Genomic DNA, 21,738 nt, shown 5'->3' on the forward strand with positions numbered 1-21,738 from the left:
TATTATGAAAAGAAATACTTTTAAAAAGGTACTATTTGTTTTAAATAAGATAAGTAATGAAAATTTTTTGTCTGAGTTTATCAAATGTTACTGGACTGGACATTGTTTATATATATATATATATACATATACATATATATATATATATATATATATATATATATATATATATATATAAAATGGAGTTTTTTGCCTAAATCTGTCAAATGTTAATGGACTAGACATTGTTAATGTAATCTTGACTGTGTATATTGTGTATACTTATTGGATATAATTTTTCTTGTATTAGTTATAAGCTTTTTTAAATTTTAGACAAAAAAGGGGAAATGTGGTGGTATTGTGTTCCCCAAAATATTGTGCATGCTAATAAACTTCTCTGGGGTCAGAGACAGAATAGCCACAGTATTAAACATAGAGGATAGGCAGTGGGAGTACACGCTTTTAATCCTAGCATTCCAGAGGCAGAAATCCATGTGTTCAAGGATACAGCCAAGCATGGTGACTCACGTCTTTAATCTCACAAAGTGAGCCTTTAATCTTAGGGAGTGATGGTAAAAAGCAGAAAGGTATATAAGGCGTGAGGACCAGAAACTAGAAGCTTTTAGCTGGTTAAGCTTCAGGCTTTTGAGCAGCAGTTCAGCTGAGAGCCATTGGGATGAAGACACAGAAGCTTCCAGTCTGAGGAAACAGGATCGGCTGAGGAACTGGTGAGGTGAGGTAGCTGTGGCTTGTTCTGTCTCTCTGATCTTCCAGTATTCACCCCAATAACTGGCCTCAGGTTTGATTTTATTAATAAGAACTGTTAAGATTCCTGCTACATCTTCCAATATAGTGTCATAATATATATTGATGTTTAAACTTAACTTTTAATAATGATACTCAAAACTAGTTTCAAAGTACTCTTGTATGAACAGATGTTTTTTGTTCTTTTTTAAATTTTTTTTGTTCTTATTTTAGGTGATACCACTCTCCAAAGGGATGGTTTTTACGTCTCAGAACATCAGACATTTAGTGATCCCAGAAAACACGAAGCCTGAAAAAATCATGAGCCTACTGAAGTCGCCTGATCCCCTTCAACAGCACCATAGTGGGAAGTTACACTTCAGTATCATTGCAGAGGACAAGGATGGCCACTTTGAAATTGACAGCTCTACAGGAGACTTGTTCCTCTCTGAGGAACTCGATTACGAAATGACATCTCATTATCTCATCAGGGTGATTTCTAAAGATCATAGTCAAAGCCCTCCCTGGAACAGCACAGTCTTCCTTAGTGTTGATGTGGAAGATCAGAATGACCATTCCCCTTCTTTCCAGGATGAGTTCATTGTGATAAGTGTAGAAGAGAATGTGCCTGTAGGGACTTTGGTGTACATCTTCAATGCCAAAGATGGTGATGGCAGTTTTCTGAACAGTAGGATACAATACTTCGCAGAATCCAGCCATGTTGGAATGAACCCGTTTCTCATTCACCCCTCTTCTGGCACACTGGTCACCGCATCTCCCCTGGACAGAGAGAATGTTCCAACTTTCATACTGACCATAACTGCATCCGATCAGGCTGTGAATGTGACAGACAGACGATGGAGGTCACTGATAGCAGAAGTGGTGGTTTTGGATGTGAATGACCACAGCCCCACCTTTGTGTCCCATCCCATCACCTTTGTCAGAGAGGATGCTGAAGTGGGCTCCCTGGTGCACCGTGTAAGTGCCCAGGATCCAGATGCAGAGATGAATGGAAAAGTAACATACAGCATCCTCTCAGGAAATGAGGACATGGTCTTCATATTAGACAGGTCATCAGGTACAGTGCTCTGGATACCACTTATAAATTATTTTATTTTATTTTACTAAATATTTCATTATGTTTTGTTTGAGAGAAGTTCTCATATATCCCAAGATGGCTTCAAAGCCACTATGTAGCTGAGGATGACTTAGAACTCCTGATCTGCCTTTCTCTGCTTCCCAAGCACTAAGATTGCAGGTATATGCCACTATGCCCAACTTTATGGAAAGAAAATTTAACATGAGAACAATGTTCCTAACATTTTTATTCAAAGAATACAATATTCATGACTATGGACTTAGTGCTGTTCAGTTAAACTCAAAGGTCATCCTTTTTACTTAATCTAAATCATTTTTTTTTTCATTTTTCTGTCTCTGGATCTTTGACAAGCACCATTCCTCTTGATAGTTCTGTAAATTTGATTATTTTAAAGAGCTTAGATAAATAGAGTCAGGCAGTGTTTGTCTTTATATGACTAGCCTATTTCAGTCAACACAATGTCTTCAATATCCAGACATATAACAGAATTCTCTCATGATTTTTAAGAACCATAGCTTGTATGTATCATATTTTCTATCTCTATTCATCTGCCGATAGACATTTGAGTTATTTTCAACTTTGACTATTATGAGCAGTACAGAAGTGAACTTGACATTGCCACTACTTCTTGGAGACCCTGACTTCAATTCTTTTGCATAAATATCCAGAAGTGGTGTTTCTGGGATATTTGACACTTTAATTATAATTAAACCAATTTTAAAACTGCTATAGCTTCTCTGGAAAGATGAGGCTTTATGGCTCTTTTGCTAACTTAAAAACTATTTTTGAGGAATTGCCATACTTTTTTCCACTCGAAACACTTTGCATTAAAACCAACAGTGTGCAAGGATTTAAATTTCTCTGCATCCCTACCAACTCTTCTTATTTATTGTTCTATTAGCCGAACCATCCTGGTAGTTGTTATGTGACAGAATTTTCCTGGAGAGTTGCAACACACACACACACACACACACACACACACACACACACACACACACACACACACTGATATATATTACAGATACTGTATTCAGAGAACTAAGTTTATTGAACTGTTTGTTGATATTAACTGTGCTTTGTAGCTGACTGTATCTTGTGGGCTGAGGATACAATAGCTACCATTATGAATCTTTGAGGTAGGAATACTACCATAAGTAAAGCAAGGTGACTTTATGCCAAAACAACATCATTATGCAAAGACTTTGGTGTGGAAATTCGCCTTTAGATCATGCAAGCCAGCCCTGATTAGTAACTGAAAATAACACAGGTTTTAGTGGCTGAATTCTTTGCTCATTAGGGACATTGCTTTTCACAACAGTTGTAGCATTTTTAGTTTTTACATCAGCATTTACTCAATGGCATTCACTCTGCACTGATATTTCATCGGTCTTGCTGTCACCCTGTGGCCAGGAGGCTTCCACTATTTTTTTTAACGTGATATGTATAAAAAAAAAAAAAAGAGTATATGCAAAGTATCAGCCCTGTGAGTTTGGAAATGAACTTTCCTTTGTGTGAGTTTTCAGGACATTTAAAAAACTTATTGAGTACTATCTAATTGTCTGTAAAATAGTGATTTCAACATGAACCTTAGGAAAAAAATCTCAGATGTAAACTATTTGGCCAGCTGTGAAGAACATTATTTGGAATTAAAGTGAATGTGAGGATTTGGAAGTTGTGAGCATAGTTGTTTCTATTCTGCTGGGAAATTTTATCAGAACATTTCTCAAATCCTGACATATGGTTCCCTTCTGAGGCTTGCATGAACACCACCTAAGTGCCCAGCTGACAGGAGATTCTCCAGACACAGGCTGATGATTTCTGCAAGAGCTGTGGCTCTCCTCAGAGCTGATTTAATGGTACTTTAAATGCTTTCCAAGATGCTCAAGGAAGGTCTGTTTCAGCCTGTTAAAGAGGAAGAATAAAATTGAATTGTGTTCTAGTAATGCCGGCATCATGAATCTGGAGCTATTACAATGGCTATTTCTTTTGAGGTATTTTTCAAAGACATAAAATGATAATTGCAGAATGTATCCATATGAGATGGAAGTTTTCTTTTTTCCTCTCACAAGGTTCATATTTCTAATAAAAAATAAAACATAGTGAGTTTTCCTATGGCCCCAATGTATAGATGGATAGGTAATTATTGAAAAAAAAACTATTTCAAAAATCTGACTCAATATTTAATTATTTGAAGAAAAATTTTAGGAAGGCAGTAAGCAATCCTAAAAGAAATATATGACAACTATTAACCTATAATGACTATCAGTGTAGAACACAGCACAGACATGGGTTATGTGGCTCAATGCAGTGGGATAGAGGGGTGGCTTATTTGTGAAGTTTATTGTCTGAATTGCAACATCTGTGCCCTTTATTGTTCATAAAGCAAATGGTGGTCAACCAAGAGTAGGTATAACAGAAGGCAATTCTTTAAAGGAATCAGATGTGCTGCCCAACAGAGTCATACGCACATTTTTATAACATGGTTACTTCTAAGTGTGTCATGTGTCACAGAATATATGTTATTGGAATCATAGATACTTTTAAAAGTGAGGTAAATGTTGGGTAGACTAATCATTTTGATATAGGCCCCTCACTAGATAATCATGTGGGATAGACTTTTAAAAAATGTCATTTGTCTTTATAACTCAAATTGACTTTTCTGACCAAGAATGTTAGTAGATAATAGATGAATTTAAAGTGGGTTCAATAAATTTCATTCTCTTTTTTATGATTCATTCTTTAGCAATGAAGGCTGAGTTTTTCAGCATGTGTTGCAACATAAGCTGAGGTAGAGTAAGTGGTCCTAAGCCAAACAGCGCCCATAGCCCACCATGCCTTTTCTTCCAAATCAGGCTTGCTGAGGACAGCTTGTCCTCTGGATTATGAAACGAAAACTCAGCACATCCTGATCCTCGTGGCCCATGATGGTGGCACACCAGCACTGTCTTCATCCCAGACTCTGACAGTCACTGTCCTTGATGTCAATGATGAGGCACCAGTATTTAAGCAACTTCTGTATGAAACTTCAGTTAAAGAAAACCAAAGTCCAGGGGTGTTTGTCACAAGGGTTGAAGCTGAAGACACCGATTCAGGTAATCTGAAAACTATGGAACCTAGGCCAATGACACCATAAAAAGCACGAAATGGTTATAGTCGGCATAAAATAATAGTTATGGGAAAGTGAGGCCTATGAGTTGGCACAATGGGAAAGTGTGAGGACTTTTTGCCAGGGAGCCCAGTGAGTTGGATTTCTGGAACCCTCCATGGTGGAAAAAGATAAATGATTCTTGAATGTTCTCTTCTGACCTCCACATGTGTGCTATGCCACATGCATGCATGTGTGTACACACACAAATAATAATAGCAAATGAATTCAGAAAAATAATAGTTATGGGAAAATGAAGTCACTACATATCTCAAATATCAAGTATTTTCAGCAACATACATGAAATAGCTGTAGACGGTGTCTGTTTTTTTTTATCTAGCATGTTTGAATTAATCTTTATTATTATTTAGAGTGGTGCACACCTAATTAACAGGTGCTTTATTGATTTTACTGAGATAGCAAACAGAGATAAACACACAGCTTCTCAAAGCGCACTGGGTGCATTGAGCATGAGGACTCTAGTGGTTCTCCATCTCCTCAGTGTAAGCCAGACTTGCTCCAAGAGCTGTGGAGCCATCAGGCTGCTTAGGTCTGAATCCTAGAATTATCTCTTACGTAAGCTGTGTAACCTTGGAGAAGTTACGAGTCCTCTCTGTTCATCTTGTGTGTAAGATGGGGATAATTGTGGCACTTAATATGTAGTCCCATTATAAGTATGAAGGCATTACTATGTAGAAAGAGTTCATACCAATATCCGGCACAGTGAATAGCCGACATTCACTCCTGTTTCTACTCTTATAATTAACACAGAACGCAGACACACAACTCTGAAGTGAATAGTTACTGTGACTGGGAATTGATGAGTGCCTCCGACTTGCTTTCGAGCATCACTGGGGCTCTTTGGGTGTTTAAGACACAGTAAATTTAACGATATTCTGTTTTCATTTTAAACTAAATTAACGATAAAAATAGATAGCTCAGTGTTTGCTATTAACAATACATTCTGAGTTCACGTCAGAACAAAGCACTTAATTAGCCGGTGTTTAAAACTTACATGTGCAGGATTTACATTTACAAATACCGTAATGATGTTTCTACAAAACCGACAGTATAACAGCCGCTAAAAGATCAGAAGAGTAAAAGACAGATTTTCTTTAGCTTTCAAGGTAAGTCCTGTATCTCTCAGCTGCTCTGCTGCCTTGGGATACACCACAGTGCAAGGTTGGGCCCCTGATGTGAGTTTGTCTGAGATGCTAGGGACCCTTTTCAAGGGCTCACATAATTTTCCCTGTTTGACCAGAGTGGGGCAGTGTGATCAAAGACTTCCTCGCTGTACTCCGAAAGGCGCATGCTCACAGCTGTTCTCAGTCTGGCTTAGATGCTAGCCTTAGAGCTTTTCCAGCACTGTTTGCTTTAGGGCATCGGTTCTCAACCTGCGAGTCGTGACCCTTCGCCATCGGAAAACACAGCTATTTATATTACGATTCAAAACAATAGCAGAATTACAGTTATGAAGTAGCAATGCAAATAATTTTATGATTGAGGGTCATCACAACATGAGGGGCGCAGCTTTAGGGTGGTAGGAACAACGGGGAATACACAAGCTGTGCTTTTCACAGTGATCCTGGGGAGCACACAGGAGCTTTGCATCTCAGTTGCCCTGGTTCAGTAACTCTCCCTTCCAAGGTTCCCGGCTGTAAACAGCAGCAAGATCCTGGGCAGGGCACGGAGCCACCTCACAATGTGGACAGCACAGGTTGAGCCCTCTGCAGACTTGTGGTTTAGCCACCTGCAATCTGTTCTCCCCTCGACCTTATTTTGTTAATTTTATTTTCTGTGCGGGGTTCTACTTGAAAAGGGAGAAAGGAATTTTTCTCAGATTTTTGCATTTAGTCGCAAGAAGTGACTGTCGTAAGTAATTTCTACTATTTTCTGTTGTGAATTTGCCTAGTGTTAACGTTATTCCCAGTGAGTCTATTTGAATTGAAACCTTATCATTATAGGGATCAAAATTACAACTGAAAATTCAGATGTACTTATTTTTTTGTGGCTTTGTTTTAATGGAGGTTTGAAATACAACTTAATATCATCCCAATGCTCATCTAATCTTGCATGTCTTGGAGATGGTTTGCGTTACTGGAAGTCTTCACTTTGTAAAAAAAAAAAAAAAAATTAATTTAAAAATTTAATTTTTTGGTGAGAATTTCTTATGAGTACTGTATTTGCTATGTTTTCAAGGAAGCCAGATCTGTTAAGCTGGTGTTTATGTAAATACCTGTGACTGTGTGTGTGTGTGTGTGTGTGTGTGTGTGAGTGTGTGTGTGTGTGTGTGTGACTGTGTGTGTGTGTGTGTGACTGTGTGAGAGTGTGTGTGTGTGTGTGTGTGTGTGTGTGTGTATGTATTTGAATAAATTTCCTCTCGATCTTTTTTCTTCACTGAGTTAAAACAATGAAATAGGATTATGCATGAGAATTAAATGACGTACTCAAGATTTTAACATAACTGGCATCGGGTTGGAATTTATGAATGGTTTACTTTATAGTATGTATTAAAAAATACTGTAGTGTTACTTAATACCAAAGAGCTGAGCATATGTGTTCTGGCATTCTAGAATGCAGATTTTTGAAACGTAAGCACTCAGTGCTGCTTGGCATTCAAAGTCCAAAGGGATTTGAATGTTTATATTGTGTGACTCACTCTAAATCTAGCAGGACTTTTTTCTTGTATTAAAAGGAAAAAAAACACAACTACCAGATTTTTACTGAGGTATTAAAAATTTCCCAGCATTTGGTACCTCAACAAGAGCTCCATTGTTAGTGTGCAAAGATGACTGTGGCTGCCCCTGACTCCCTGGAGGAAGAGGCACCTCACAAGGTAGATGAGTTTGGGGTAATGACATTTGCTCAGTAGTGGTGGAACGTGACACTTGAACACAACAATAGATTGGTCAGTAAGAGGATGGTTTTTTATTCCATGCAAATGTCCTCTCTACCCAGTGTCATCTTGAATAAGCTACATCCGGTTTCCTGACAGGACTTTCTCTGTGTGTGATGCACAGCTGTACCCTTCAAAATCCACTCTTGGAGTAAGGGGAAAGCATAGTATTTGACTGACTCTAATTCTGACACTACTGTTCATATTATTCTTCTAACATCAGATATGTAAAATGTGGGAGGGAAGATGTTTTAGAAGAAGGGAAGAAGGTAAATAGGGGTTCCCTACCCCTCAGACTTTGGAGTACTACTGGCATTATCCTTATTAGGGTCACATGTACACCTTCTAAGAGAAGACTTACATGTGCTCATTAAGTCAAAGGGTTAAGATGCTAAAATATCTTTTTTTTTTGTTATCTGGCCATCAAACTAGGGCCTTGCACATGCTAGGCAAGTGCTCTACCACTGAGCTTCATCCCCAACCCTAGATGTTAAAATAAAATAAAGTCTAGAGACTTTCATTTTGACCACATCCTAATAGAGGAATTTAGAGGGTAGTTAGGCCATTGGGAAGGTTAAAAACTTGAGTTTCTCAATCTAAGGCCATTGCTAGAGGAGCCACAGTGACAAGCTAATGGCTTAGGCTACTACTTCTGCTAATCTCTTACTACTATTCTGCTGGCCTTTAGTTGGTATCTGGTTGACTCATACTATGTAGATTCTCTCTACATAGATTCCAGCTAGAAATGCATTTATAGAAAGGGGGAAATGAATAAGGACCGATCATGGTCTCACTCACTAGGAAAGCAATCATTGTTAAATTTTGATCTAAACCCTAATTTCTTTATATTTGTTGACTGTCTCCTTTCTACACTATAAACCCTTGGATTCAGTATATTTTACTTTCTTTTAGCCTCAATTCTTAGTGGTGAGAGATATGATGTAGGTAATCAATCAGTACTTTTGACCTCATGATTTGAGAAACCAAAGCCCATGAGTCATAGATGCCTTCAGGTTACCTTTAATCTCTGAAATATATTTATTTACTTATTTTTGACTATCCCCAAATAACCAGTGAAGCATATACTCTTTTTGGTTTAAAAATGTCTGAGGGTGTGAGCATTGTGTCATTGTTGAGGACATAAAAAACAGTCTTCCTAATTGGAAAATAATGTTTTACATTATTCCTGGTAGACACAAAATGTCAGTAAGTATTCACAAGCCAATGTTATATTCTGCTCTAAGACATAGGTCTTTCTCATGTAGTTAAAACTGGCTTTATATATGTTCCTCAGGTTAATGACAATGTGAATCTATCTACAACTTAGGCATATTTTCACTTTGCTGCCTGCTGTACTGCAGTCTCTGCCTATGGGTTTTAGTGGACTTTTGCATCCCCTTGTCTCTGTTGTATATCTGCCACTCAGTCCAAGTCCAGTCTTCCAGGAGATTCATCTTGGAGCTCTCATAGTAGATTTGTGATCTTCCATGAGTTAAGCTGCGAGTTTAAAACTTCAGCTTGTAATTTGCTTTCTGCAAATTACGGTGACATTTGGTTTTCTAACCAGTCTGAGTCTTTTAATGATCTTACTTCATCATAGTCCAACCCTAGTGGTCGGCTATCCATGCTTTCCAAAAGTGATGACTTACTGGCATTCTCTCTCCTGTGACAAGACACTCAGCACTCTAGTCAAGGACAAAGAGTCCAAATTCCCTGATATGCAAGGCCTTCTCCTTGTGACAAATGTTCTTGCCAGTCCTGTTCAGCCAAGAATATTAGATGCTGATGCTGTTGCTTGGCAGCTGAGTAAGCAAAGCAATACTTGTGAAGGTGGGGGTGAGGAGTGGGAGATGCGTGTGCAAGCAACTATCATTTAAATAAACAAAGAGAAAGTTTGGAACTCAGAGGACTGACTATAAGAGGAGGAGCCTTGCAGAATCTGGATCTTGGAATGTTAAAAGGACAGAATAAGCACTGATGATACAGTGTGCTATTAGGAAGAAGAAATTTTCCTCCTTTAAAATATTTATTGATTGATTTTCTGTGTTTTGACTATTTTACCTGCATGTGCCTACATGCATGATGTGTGTGCAATGCTCATGAAGGCCAGAAGTGGGCATAGGTCTTCTGGAACTGAAGTTCCAGGTGACTGTAAGTGGCCATGTGGATTCTGGGAACTGAACTCTGGTCTTCTGAAAGAATACCAAGTGCTCTTAACTGCTGAGCTGTGTCCTCAGCCCCTTCTCCTCCTTTGAACTTTCTGTCTCCTTTTAGTGTCCCTTTGTTATAACTCTTGGAAGAAGATCCTTGGAGGAAGCCATTGGGCAAAGGAGAGCTATAGTCTCAGATTCTAGCATATCACAGGCATGGAAGCATAGATTTAGATTTGAGACATAGAAGTTTAAGCTTTGTCTTAAAAAAAAAAAACTACAGTAAGAACAACCAGGAAATGGCAATTACAGAGGCTACAAGCAAAATGAAACTTAGTATGTTCAGGGAGCAGAAAGGAAGTAAGGAAAGCAGGAATATAGCAAGGGTGTGAGCAAGGGTATGAGCTGTGAGAAGAGTTGGAAGAATAAGCAGGGTCCACATCGTGAGGGACTTTGTAGATGCTGGTGAAGTGTGTGAATTTTATTCTGAGTGCATCCACTCTTTCTTCCTTTTTACAGACTAACTCTTGTTCATCTTCACAGTACTACAGAGCGTCTCTGCTTAGTTCGTCATGCCATATCATGTAGCATGGTACTTGAAGCTTACTTGTCTGCACTGAGTGCTGTACTGTAAGCTTTGTGAAGAGAAAGACTTTATGGTCTTCCTAGCACTACATTTTTGTCACTTGCCTGTCATCTTAGAACTTTCCATGCTTACTGAATGAAATAGTGAACATATTGCCTTTAACACATCTTCTCTGAATCTACTTCCTCCTGAAGTCTATCCCATCCTCTTTATAACTCTTGATTTAATTGTCTACAAGAAAGGAGATCTGGAGACCAAAATAGCTGTCTGAGCAATCTTTATAAGTCTATCATTCAGTAAATGTGCTTGAATAATTGAGCACAGGAGGGAAGAAATGAGAGGAGAGTTAAAGGAAAGAAGGAAGGAAGGAAGGGAGGGAGGGAGGAAGGAAAGAAGGAAGGAAGGAAGGGAAGGAGGAGGGGAGGGAGGGAAGGAGGAAGGGAGGGAGGGAGGGAAGGAGGGAGGAAAGAGTTAAATAATCAAATAAGCAAATAATCGGAGTTCAATATGAGTACACGGTATCATCTGGAGTCATTGATTAGGAAAGGAATAGACAAATCTGTATTCATCTGTGCCTCTATCCATTAGAGCAAGATGCTAACTAATCTATGGCTAGAATAAGCCCTTTTCATCCCACTCTGGAAATGAGGAGTAAAATATGACATAGAGAAACAACCAGGAAGACTTAATTTTTTTAATTAAGAAATTTTTTTATTCATTTTACATACCAAACACAGATCTCTCTCTTCCCTCCTCCCAGCCATCCAGCATTCCTCCCCCTGACAAGGACTTAATTTTTGAGTTTCAGAAGATAGAAAAAAATACAAAGGAAAGACTAGACACTTCAGGAAAATTCCAAGCCTCAGCAGTTGAAGGATTCCTTCTGCCATTAAGATGGGCAGATAGATGCAGAGTTGAATGTAAATTCAGATGATTAAGGGAATTTCTCTCTCAAGATTTCCTTTCTTTCTGAGAAATACAAAGGAGCCTGTGGGCGTGAGCCAGGATGTGTTTGGTAGGAGACCTTAAGAGGAGCTGTGACTGAGGACAATCACAGATGATGGTGACATTTGTGTGACCTTAGACTGTTCTATTAGGACCTTCTCTCCATCTCAACATCTGTTGGATAACCAAGGAGAGCAGAGAAATGGCTCAGCTAAGCTTGGGCTGCCACTCAGCTGGGAATCTTCAACCCAAAGTCACAAGACATGGGGAAGAAGCAAGTTTGATGGAGTGATGCTCAGGCTGGGCTGCAGAGGGAAAGAAAGTCATGGCGGGTGCTTTCAAGTGGCATGAGGAAGAATTCATGGGGCTGTGGGAATTGGGGTCTAATATTAGAGAGTGTCGTGTGCACACAGAAGCAACTGGTCACACACACATCCTTCCTTAGATGTGCGTCATGAAGATTGCACTACATCTTTGCAGACACAGGCTTCCAACTTGCTTAGTAAGGTAATGGGATTAGACGAAGTCATCTCTATTTCTCTTCTGTTTTCTTGTTCTCTTGTTTGTTCTGGACAATTACAAGGGTGTGAGGAGGAATAAGCAAGTAACGACTTACAACCACAAAAATGGGAAGAATTATTTTCAAAATGCGTAACAATGTGGTATGGCACTCTTCGCACCAGATAGGAGACCAACTGCTAGGTTAAACACAAAACAAAGCAAGAATAACCACACAAGCAACCCTGCGGGCCTGCCCCCTGAGGTTGAGAATAAACAGAGTCCTACAGCTGAGCACAAGCTTTTTAAACAGAGGCTAATCTACAGAAATTGTCATCTGTCCCACAAGTTCACAATTATGTCATTAAGTTACAATCAGGGGTGTTAGGAGGAGTAATTAGGACTACGTTGTAGAGTTGCTCACTCCTAAGAAAAACTTTTATGGGAAGGAAAAAATCCTAAGCATTCACTGTGGGTAAGTCTCATAAGGCTTTTGAAAACTGAGCATTTCTGCTCATAGGGCCGTCATTCCAGAAGAACAGACAGAGGTATTGTCTTGTACTTTAATTTGGAGACTTGTTAATAATCTTACCTTTCTCATCTATAGCCTGATATGTTCCTATGAAAATGGTCAGATTACCCAAATTGCTTTATTTTTTTCCCTTAAGGAGTCAATGCCGAGCTTCAGTTTCAAATCATGCCGGGGCCTGACTTTGAGTTGTTTGAGATCAACCCTGACACAGGAGAGGTGGTGACAAGTGTCACATTTGACCGAGAAGCTCAAGGAATCTTCACACTTCGAGGTAAGGGACCTGCCCCCCGCCCACACACACACTATGTAATCTCAAAGGATCTAGAAGAATTATTAGTGAGACTTAGCATTTTGTTCAAAATTTTTAATTTATTTAAAAATGTACATGTATGTATGTGTGTGTGTGCCTACTTGTCTGTATGTGCACCATGTGTATGCAGTACCCATGGAGGCCTGAAAAGGCCGTCTGACCCTCATTGAATTGAGATACAGGTGGTTGTGAACTTCCTAATTAGATGAACTTCAGGCCTTTGGAAGAATAGCAATTTCTCTTTGGTGCTGGGCCATTTCTCCAGCCTGAAATTTAAGGTTTCTGTAAGGTGACTCTAAATGAAATATTACTGGCCCAGGGTCACCCAGCGAGTTCGGTCTCATGCTGTGTAACTGGAACAACGTATCTTAGGTGTGTAGTGACAGCCACAAACCATCCTTCTCTGTGTTCAACATCAGTACTTGTGCAGGACGGTGGCGTCCCTTCGTTGTCCAGCACTGCAACCATCCTCTGCACCGTGGAGGATGAAAACGACCACGCTCCAGAGCCTGTTGTCCACAGGCATGACATTGAAGTTCTGGAAAACCAAGAGCCAGGGGTTGTCTATACTGTGTTGGCTTTCGATATGGATGCTGGCAACAACGGAGCTGTCTCCTACCGCATAGCGGGTGAGTGCTGGAAAGCCGACGGCGTTCTCTCTGGGTACTGGCCGGTGCGGGTGGTCTGCTGAGCTTTCTGTTTTGGTGTCTGTTGTGTTTTCCTACAAAACCCACACCCAGTGGGAACTGCTGTTCTCTTCTTCCCCTGGAGGGAGGGGCTTCTGCCTCTGCCTACCCTGAATCAGCACCCTCCAAATTTTCTAAGGTCGTGGTCTTCAAACTTTTTCTGAATTTGCTTCTATGCCAATACTAGGGCAAATGCATCTAAGAACAGATGGCTTTTTCCTATTTTTTGTTGCTTTATATGATCGCTTATTTTATTCTTTACTTCTTGAGTTGATAATTCCTTCTATATCCTGTTACAATTTACTATAATGAAGTAGATTTTTATTCTTATACCAATTATTGTCACTGTATTTTCTATAATTGAGTATCTGCATATATTGAAAAGAAAGCTATTTTAAAATTTTAATAAATTTGTAATCTAAGCTTACAAGTTATTTTAGGTTGGGTTGATCTTTGAAAGATTAAAATATCAAAGATACTGTTCAAGTTTTTGCTAATAGTTTATTAAAAACAAAATTGTGCTGGAAATGAATCTCTTAATAGAATTGATGGATCCCTTTTTTTCCAGTTTATGAATGTGAGCTTGCTTTCTTTCTTTCTTTCTTTCTTTCTTTCTTTCTTTCTTTCTTTCTTTCTTTCTTTCTTTCTTTCTTTCTCTTTCTCTCTCTCTCTCTCTCTCTCTCTCTCTCTCTCTCTCTCTCTCTCTCTCTCTCTCTCTCCTTCCTTCCTTCCTTCCTTCCTTCCTTCCCTCCTTCCTTCCTAAAGTCTCATAATGTTCCCCAGGTTGGTCTTGAAATCCTATCCTCAAGGTTCCTCCTGACCTAGCCTCTTGATTAGCTGGGAGTATAGAGTAATCTTCTGCCTTCGAGTAAGAGAGAGAACAACAACAGGTCTCCTGCCAATTTCCCTTTTTACAGGCACAGGTATGAAAGGAACTGTCCACATTTTTAACCTTCCTTGGTGCTAAACAATGGAGTCCAGAATTCAGGGCTCCAGAAGCACTGAGTGTTTGCGCTTCCCTAAGCTGTGCTCCATCAGCCCTTCTTGTGCATCCTGAAAGCCAGAGGGCAGTTGATAGAAGTCAAGTGTGGTGATATACTGTGTACCCTAATAAAATTTGCCTGAAGATCAGAGAAGAGAACAAGCCACTAGATTAAACATAGATGCCAGGCAGTGGTAGCACACACCTTTAATCCTAGCACTTGGGAGTCAGAGATCTGTCTGGATCTCTGTGAGTTCAAAGTCACCCTGGATTACATGAGATTGACTCAATCTAGGAAAGAAACAGAACCAGGCAGTGGTGGCACACACCTTAATCCCAGAACTTGAGATTGCATGCCTTTGCTTGGGAAGTCACACATGCCTTTAATCCCAGTACTAAGAAGGAAGTAATATTGCAGGGCAGAGAAAGGTATATAAGACATGAGGAGACAGGAACTAAAGGCTTTTCAGGCTGAGGAGTTCTAGAGGTAAGACATGGCAGTGGCTTGCTCCTTTGTTTCTCTGATCTTTCAGCATTTACCCCAATATCTGATACAAGGGCTTTATTATTATAAGGCCATTGGAAATTCGAACAATAGTCAAGTTAGTGCTTGGACATTGTCTGAGTTGTGCATTCCCCAAACCAATTCATAGCTTCTGCTGTGATTTACCCATCACAGGAAATTGAGCAGACTTTGTAATTTAGTTAATAGCAAAGACCTTTTCTGTAACATGATTCTTAAAAGGTCTTATTAATAAAAACAAACCCTGTGCCAGTTATTGGGGTGAATGCTGGAAGATCAGAGAAGCAGAATAAGCTACAGCCACCTCACCTTGCCAATTCCTCAGCTGATTGATCCTGTTTCCTCAGACTGGAAGCCTCTGAGTCTTCATCCAAATGGATCTCAGCTGAACTGCTGCTAAAAGCCTAAAAGCTTAACCAGGCTCTAGTTCCTAGTCCTCATGCCTTATATACCTTTCTGCTTCCTACCATCACTTCCTGGGATTAAAGGCATGTGTCACCATGCCTGGCTATTTCCAGTGTGGCTTTGAACTCTCAGAGATCCGGATGGATCTCTGCCTCCAGAATGCTAGGATTAAAGGTGTGTATACCACCATTTTCTGGCCTCTGTATCTAGTGGCTGTTCTGTTCTCTGACCCCAGATAAGTTTATTAGGGTGCACAATATTTTGGGGAACACAATATCACCATGCTGTATAAAGTATTATGTGTTCTTCAGTCATTAAAGTCAGTCACTATTTCAATACCGAACAGCAGTGGGGGGAGTTGATCAACATTATCAGATGAGAATGACCTCTTATTTGTCAGTCAATTATTTTTGTCTGAGTAAGGGGTGGTAATAAAGGCAAGTATGGCTGAGTAAATTGTGGTGGTATTGTGTTCCCCAAAATATTGTGCACCCTAATAAACTTATCTGGGGTCAGAGAACAGAACAGCCACTAGATACAGAGGCTAGAAAATGGTGGCACTCACGTCTTTAATCCTAGCGTTCCAGAGGCAGAAATCCCTCTGGATCTCTGTGAGTTCAAGGCCACATTGGAAACAGCCAGGCATGGTGACACATGCCTTTAATCCCAGGAAGTGATGGCAGAAAGCAGAAAGGTATTTAAGGGGTGAGGACCAGGAACTAGAGCTGGTTAGGCTTTTAGGCTTTTGAGAAGCAGTTCAGCTGAGATCCATTTGGATAAGGACTCAGAGGCTTCCAGTCTGAGGAAACAGGATCAGCTGAGGAACTGTCGAGGTGAGGTAGCTGTGGCTTGTTCTGCTTCTCTGATTTTCCAGCATTCACCCCAATAACTGGCCTCAGGTTTGATTTTATTAATAAGTATCTTTAAGATTCATGCTACAGTAAATCTTTATTTATGATCCTAGATGTCCTAGTTTGTAACTCTGTGGCTGTGACCAACACCATGGCCAAAAGCAACTTGGGAAGGAAAAGGTTTATTTTATCTTACAGCTTACAGTCCATCATGAACAGAAGAGTCAGGGCAGGAACTCAAGGCATGACACCAATTCAGAAGCCATGGAAGAATGCTGAATATTGGTCTGTTCCTTGTGCTCATATTCAGCTCCTTTTCTTATATAACCCAGGATATCTGCCTAGGAGTGGCACTGTCCACAGTGGACTGGGCCAGCCTACATCAATCATTAATCAAGAAAATGCCCCCACAGTCTTTCATAGAGGCCAGTCTGATGGAAGTATTTTCTCTGCAAGGTTCCCTTTTCCCAGATGAGCCTAGTTTTGTGTCAAGTTGACCAAACCCTAACCAGCACACTAGATGAATTCTCAGGCAAAGTACTTTTAGCAGTAAAGTATATAAGCTGTGCTTCTGGGAACTGCCTTAAAGCTATATGTTTATAGATACTCCTTGGAAAGCTTCACATTATGTAACCCCTGACATACTCAGACATTATTTTAGGAATGATTGATCTAAACACCATTCTTTTTTTCATGTTAGTCTTTTGTAATAATAGCAAATTACTTGAGATAATGAACCTGCAAAGGGACAAAGGCTATTTGGACTCCCTGTTTAATTCATAATCAATTGAACCATTACTTTAGGACTGTAGTGGGACATCATGGCAGGTACACACGTGAATTAGACTAAACTTGCTTGCATTGTGAGCTAGGGTAAAAGGGTGGAAAATGAGAGCTCCCACGATCTGCTTCAAGGACACATTCCCTATAACTGACAGGCTCACCAGGACCACTTTGGAGAAAAATGTTTTACACATGGGCCCCTGGGGCCTATTCAACATAAAACTCATAGCATTTACCTAAACTAAGTCATGACTATTTCCTTCCTGTGTCTTGTTTGTCCACCTTTGTACTCTTAGAATGTGCCCATTTTCTCTATGTGCCTATTATTTTAGACTCCTCTTCTTCCTGCTTGCTCAAGCGCAGATTATATAACTGCCTCCCAAACCTCAGTGTTCTCATAAATTCTTACCTCGATTCCTCAGTCTCCTAAAGCAGAAACCTGAGTCCTGGCTCAGCCTAAAATCCTTCCAGCTCTCCCCTTTAGGTTCTGCAATGAAGTATAGGCCATTTGTGGTTTGACCCTGCTTTCCGCTCAAATCCATGTCTTCACTTGTGACAACCCATTTCTTATATTCTACAGTAAACTCCAAGGGAATCCAGTTTTTTTTTTCAATTGTTCCAAGACATCTCAGGTACTAAGTGTTCATATGTATGGGACTTCATAGAGTCTTTACTTTACACAGAACACTGTCTCCAAAACTTGTAGTCTTGTTTCTTCCCATTGAAGGGTGCATTTGGATTTCATTGTTTCCAGTAGTATTTTGCGGCCACACTAACACTCTATACACTGTTGGGTCCCTGTGCACCCATGCCACCTGAATATGAGTATTAAGAGCATACCCTAATGTCTGGATCCTGACCTGTCTTTCCTAGACTATAAGGTCTTGGGAGCTAGATCATATGCCTAATTCTTCCTTATAGTTCCAATATCAAGCATATTTGTAGTATAAAGTAGGAGTTCATACTTGGCAGATAATAGGACCTCATTGAATGTTTGTTGACCAAATGAATTGATTTCTCAATCACAAATATTATATAATGTAGCAGAATTTTCTCCTGTCCTACCTGGTCCTGCTGCCCTGTAGCTACTTATAAAATAATCACTCAGAGGTTTATATTAATTACCAACTGTATGTCCTATGGCAGGCTTCTTGCTAGCTAGCTCTTTCATCTTAAATTAACCCATTTCTATTTATTTATGTATTGCCATGTGTTCCTTGGCTTTACCTGCATCCCATTACATGTTGCTCCTTGTACGGCAGTTCCACATCTCCTCCCTCCCTCCTTTCTCCTCTTATTATCTCTCTTGGATTTTCCTGTCTGGATCCATCCTGCCTTGCAATTGGCCAATGCAGCTTTATTTACTAACCAATGGGAATAACATATATTCACAGCATACAGAAAGACATCCCACAGCACTTTCCCGTTTCTGTCTATAAAAAGGAAGGTTTTAACTTTAATGTAGTAAAATTATATATAACAAAGTAGTTATCAACCAGGAATTACTGTTACAATATCTAGTCTATTTGTATTTGGCAAAATTAGAAAATATTCTACCATTTTTCCTATTTTGTGAGTCTAAAGTTTTATATCCAATTTACCTTTTATCATGACTAAGGAAAGCTATAATTATAACTATCTAGTCTTCAATTCCATCAAAGACCCCAGAAGGATATAATATTACTAAGTAAACAGGAAGTGCATTGTAAACAACTTCCAAAAATCTAGAATGACAGACACATCTGGATGCCTGGACAGGCACCCAAAGTTCCTCTGCAACACTGGGGCATCCATCTTCAGCCTATAGGCCTAGAGTTTCTCAGTCACTTCTCCCTGTGTCCTGTAAAATGTCTGGTAGTCTCCTCTGTAAAGCAGGAACTTGAAGGACCATCTCACCTTGTTTTGGCAGAATTGAGTGGTCATTTTCCTATGGGTCCTGCATGTCCAGTTTATACAGCATCCTGTCAAGCAGTCAAGGCAAGGACACTTTTTTGCCCAGTGGCTAACTTTTGCCACAAAGAAAGCAAACTCCATAATGAGTTTCTTTGTTGCCCATCATCCTCTTTGAAGTAATTGGTGCTGGCAGGAGCAGATGTGTCTCATTGTCCAGAAAAGTCTAAGTTCTTAAAGTATTTTAAATACCATATTCTGTAGTTCTTTGAAGTGTTTGAAGATTACCTATCTAATTGAAATATATCTTTGTATACCTAAAAAATGTAACTAACATGACTATAAATTTGACTATCATAGAATACTAATTATTAACCTGTATTTCTTAGTTATACTACAATGTAAATGAGTTGCATAAACATAATACCTTAAACAAGAATATAAATACATATACAGTATAACAAAATTAACTTTAACTTTGTATCAATAAACCGAAATCCATAGCAATGTAAAACATTTTAAACAAGTTGTTGCTCCTTAAAAGTAGATTCAATAATCTACCCCTTTATCCTATATATATCCCCCTTTCTTCTCTAGAAAGAGATTGCATTTACAATAAACCCCCTTTAAATAAAAATAAACATATATAAACAATATTTTGGGCATTTGGGTGTAGCTTCTCATACTACTTCCTGCTGATTGGGGGTGCTGGTAATCTTATGGGGATCCTGAGAAAATTAAGAATTATAGTGAAATCTTCACTGTAATAGTCTGTGAGGCTACATTGACATTTTAGGGGGTCTTGGTTGATCAAACCATATTAGCCTTGAAGCAATCCACAGGTTCTCACCTTCTGTGGAAACATAAGCAGAACCTCTTTTCCAAAGCAATGTATCCTTAGATACAAATTTTCAAATCAAGATACCTTTAAAATATACACACTGATTTAACTAAGTAGCCTTTACAATCAAATATATTTCTGCTGTTAAAAATCCCCAAAGCAATGTAATAATATACAGTATCCAGATTCTTTCCATCCTTTTATATTATCCTTTTTGTCTCTTTAAAGACTTTATTTTTAAAACTATCTATTTCTTTATATAACTGTCTATGTTCCTTTTCCTCTCTTTTCCAAGCCTATGTACACTTTTACATACATTGTAAGCCATTTAGAGTTTTATTTCATCTGAATCTGTCTTATTGTGAATCTGTAATCATTTTTTGACCATTGATGTAAACTACAGTGTGGCTAGGACCGAAGAGGCAGCCCTGGCTGCTGGCTCTGCCCACCTCACCTTCCTAACATGGCAGAGGTACCTTTACTGCCAGCTCTGGGGGATCCATGCTCACCGCCAACTATGGGAAACAGTGGGTCTATGCCTCCACCCAGCAGTGTGCAGCCCAGAAACCTTGTTTTTTGGTCTGTACTAGCCAAACGTAAATCCACCATGCAATGTGCTGCATGGCTTGGAGATGCCTCTGTGTATGTGGCAGGGAATCTGCTATGCTATAGGTCAAGCCCATATGCTGCAGCATCTCTGTATCATGGCTTGCCTGAAAAGACATAACTAGGAAGCTGTTTTTAACGCCGTATTAGAATCTTTTTTTAAAAAGCTTTCTCAGGTTTTGGGTGGAAATTCTTGCTATCACATCTGGGCACCAAAATGTAGCTGGAAGTTTCTCCAGTCCCACCCAACCCCATGGTCCTGCAGCTTCCTATAAAATAGTCACTCAGAGGCTTGTATTAATTACCAACTGTATGGCCTATGGTAGGCCTCTTGCTAGCTAGCTCTTTCATCTTAAATTAACTCATTTCTACTTACCTGTGTATTACCGTGTCTATGTATCACCACATGTTCTGTGACTTTACCTGTGTCCCATTACATATTGCTCCTTGGATAGCAGTACAGTGTCTCCCCCCCCACACACACACACATATTCTCCTTTCTCCTTTCATTATCTCTCTTGGATTTTCCCACCTGGCTCCATCTTGCCTTCCATAGGCCAATGCAGCTTTATTTACTAACCAATGGGAATAGCATATATTCATAGCGTACAGAAAGACATCCCACAGCAATACAATGCATCTGACCATCTCTATGTTGGATGTAGATTAACTGTGTCTTATAAATAAACAGACAGGATTCCACTCCTGAGAACTTTGTTCCTGTATGCTTTAAGTGCTTACAAACTAGCAAGGCCCCATACCATTGAGCCTACTACTTTGATCCTACCACTCATTCAAGAATATGGTCAAAGAGTCTTTGAATCATTTTTTACTTCAGGAATCTACGTAGATGTCTTTGAGATGTTTTTCTTCTGCGTTCAATTATAACTTTTATTAGAGTTGGTCCCATGGAAGATAGTAAAGAACACGTATTTTGAAAGATACAGAGGTGAATAAAATATCTTTGCTGCACAGATGTGCAGCTGCCTGACAGAAGTGTTAAGACTCACACACGCAGTGCCAGGGGATCATAGAAGAGATGAGCACAGCAGTGGGGTACAGCTGAAATAAACTCAGCAGCCAGTAACATTTTGGAAAAGTAGTTTAATCCACCTGTTATTTTCGTGGAGTGTTTTTTTAAAAGATTTATTTATTGCATGAGTATGTTTGTTTGTCTGCATGGACGCATGTGTTCCACTGCATGTGGAGGCCAGAAGAGGACACTGGATCACATGGAACTGGAATTACAGATGGTTGTGAGCTGCCATGTTGGTACTGGGAACCGTA

At 39.5% G+C, this 21,738-nt stretch overlaps 1 protein-coding gene across 1 annotated transcript in view; it reads left to right on the forward strand.

Moving 5' to 3' along the window:
* Dchs2 (dachsous cadherin-related 2) overlaps positions 1 to 21,738 on the forward strand; it is a 216,061-nt gene that overhangs the window by 149,802 nt on the left and 44,521 nt on the right. The window contains exons 9-12 of the mRNA XM_059265537.1: positions 958 to 1,801; positions 4,675 to 4,914; positions 12,711 to 12,845; positions 13,304 to 13,513. Coding sequence (XP_059121520.1) covers positions 958 to 1,801; positions 4,675 to 4,914; positions 12,711 to 12,845; positions 13,304 to 13,513 — 1,429 coding nt within the window. The remainder of the gene's footprint in view (positions 1 to 957; positions 1,802 to 4,674; positions 4,915 to 12,710; positions 12,846 to 13,303; positions 13,514 to 21,738) is intronic.

Source organism: Peromyscus eremicus, chromosome 6 (genome assembly GCF_949786415.1).
Source record: "Peromyscus eremicus chromosome 6, PerEre_H2_v1, whole genome shotgun sequence".
Classification (NCBI taxonomy): domain Eukaryota; kingdom Metazoa; phylum Chordata; class Mammalia; order Rodentia; family Cricetidae; genus Peromyscus; species Peromyscus eremicus.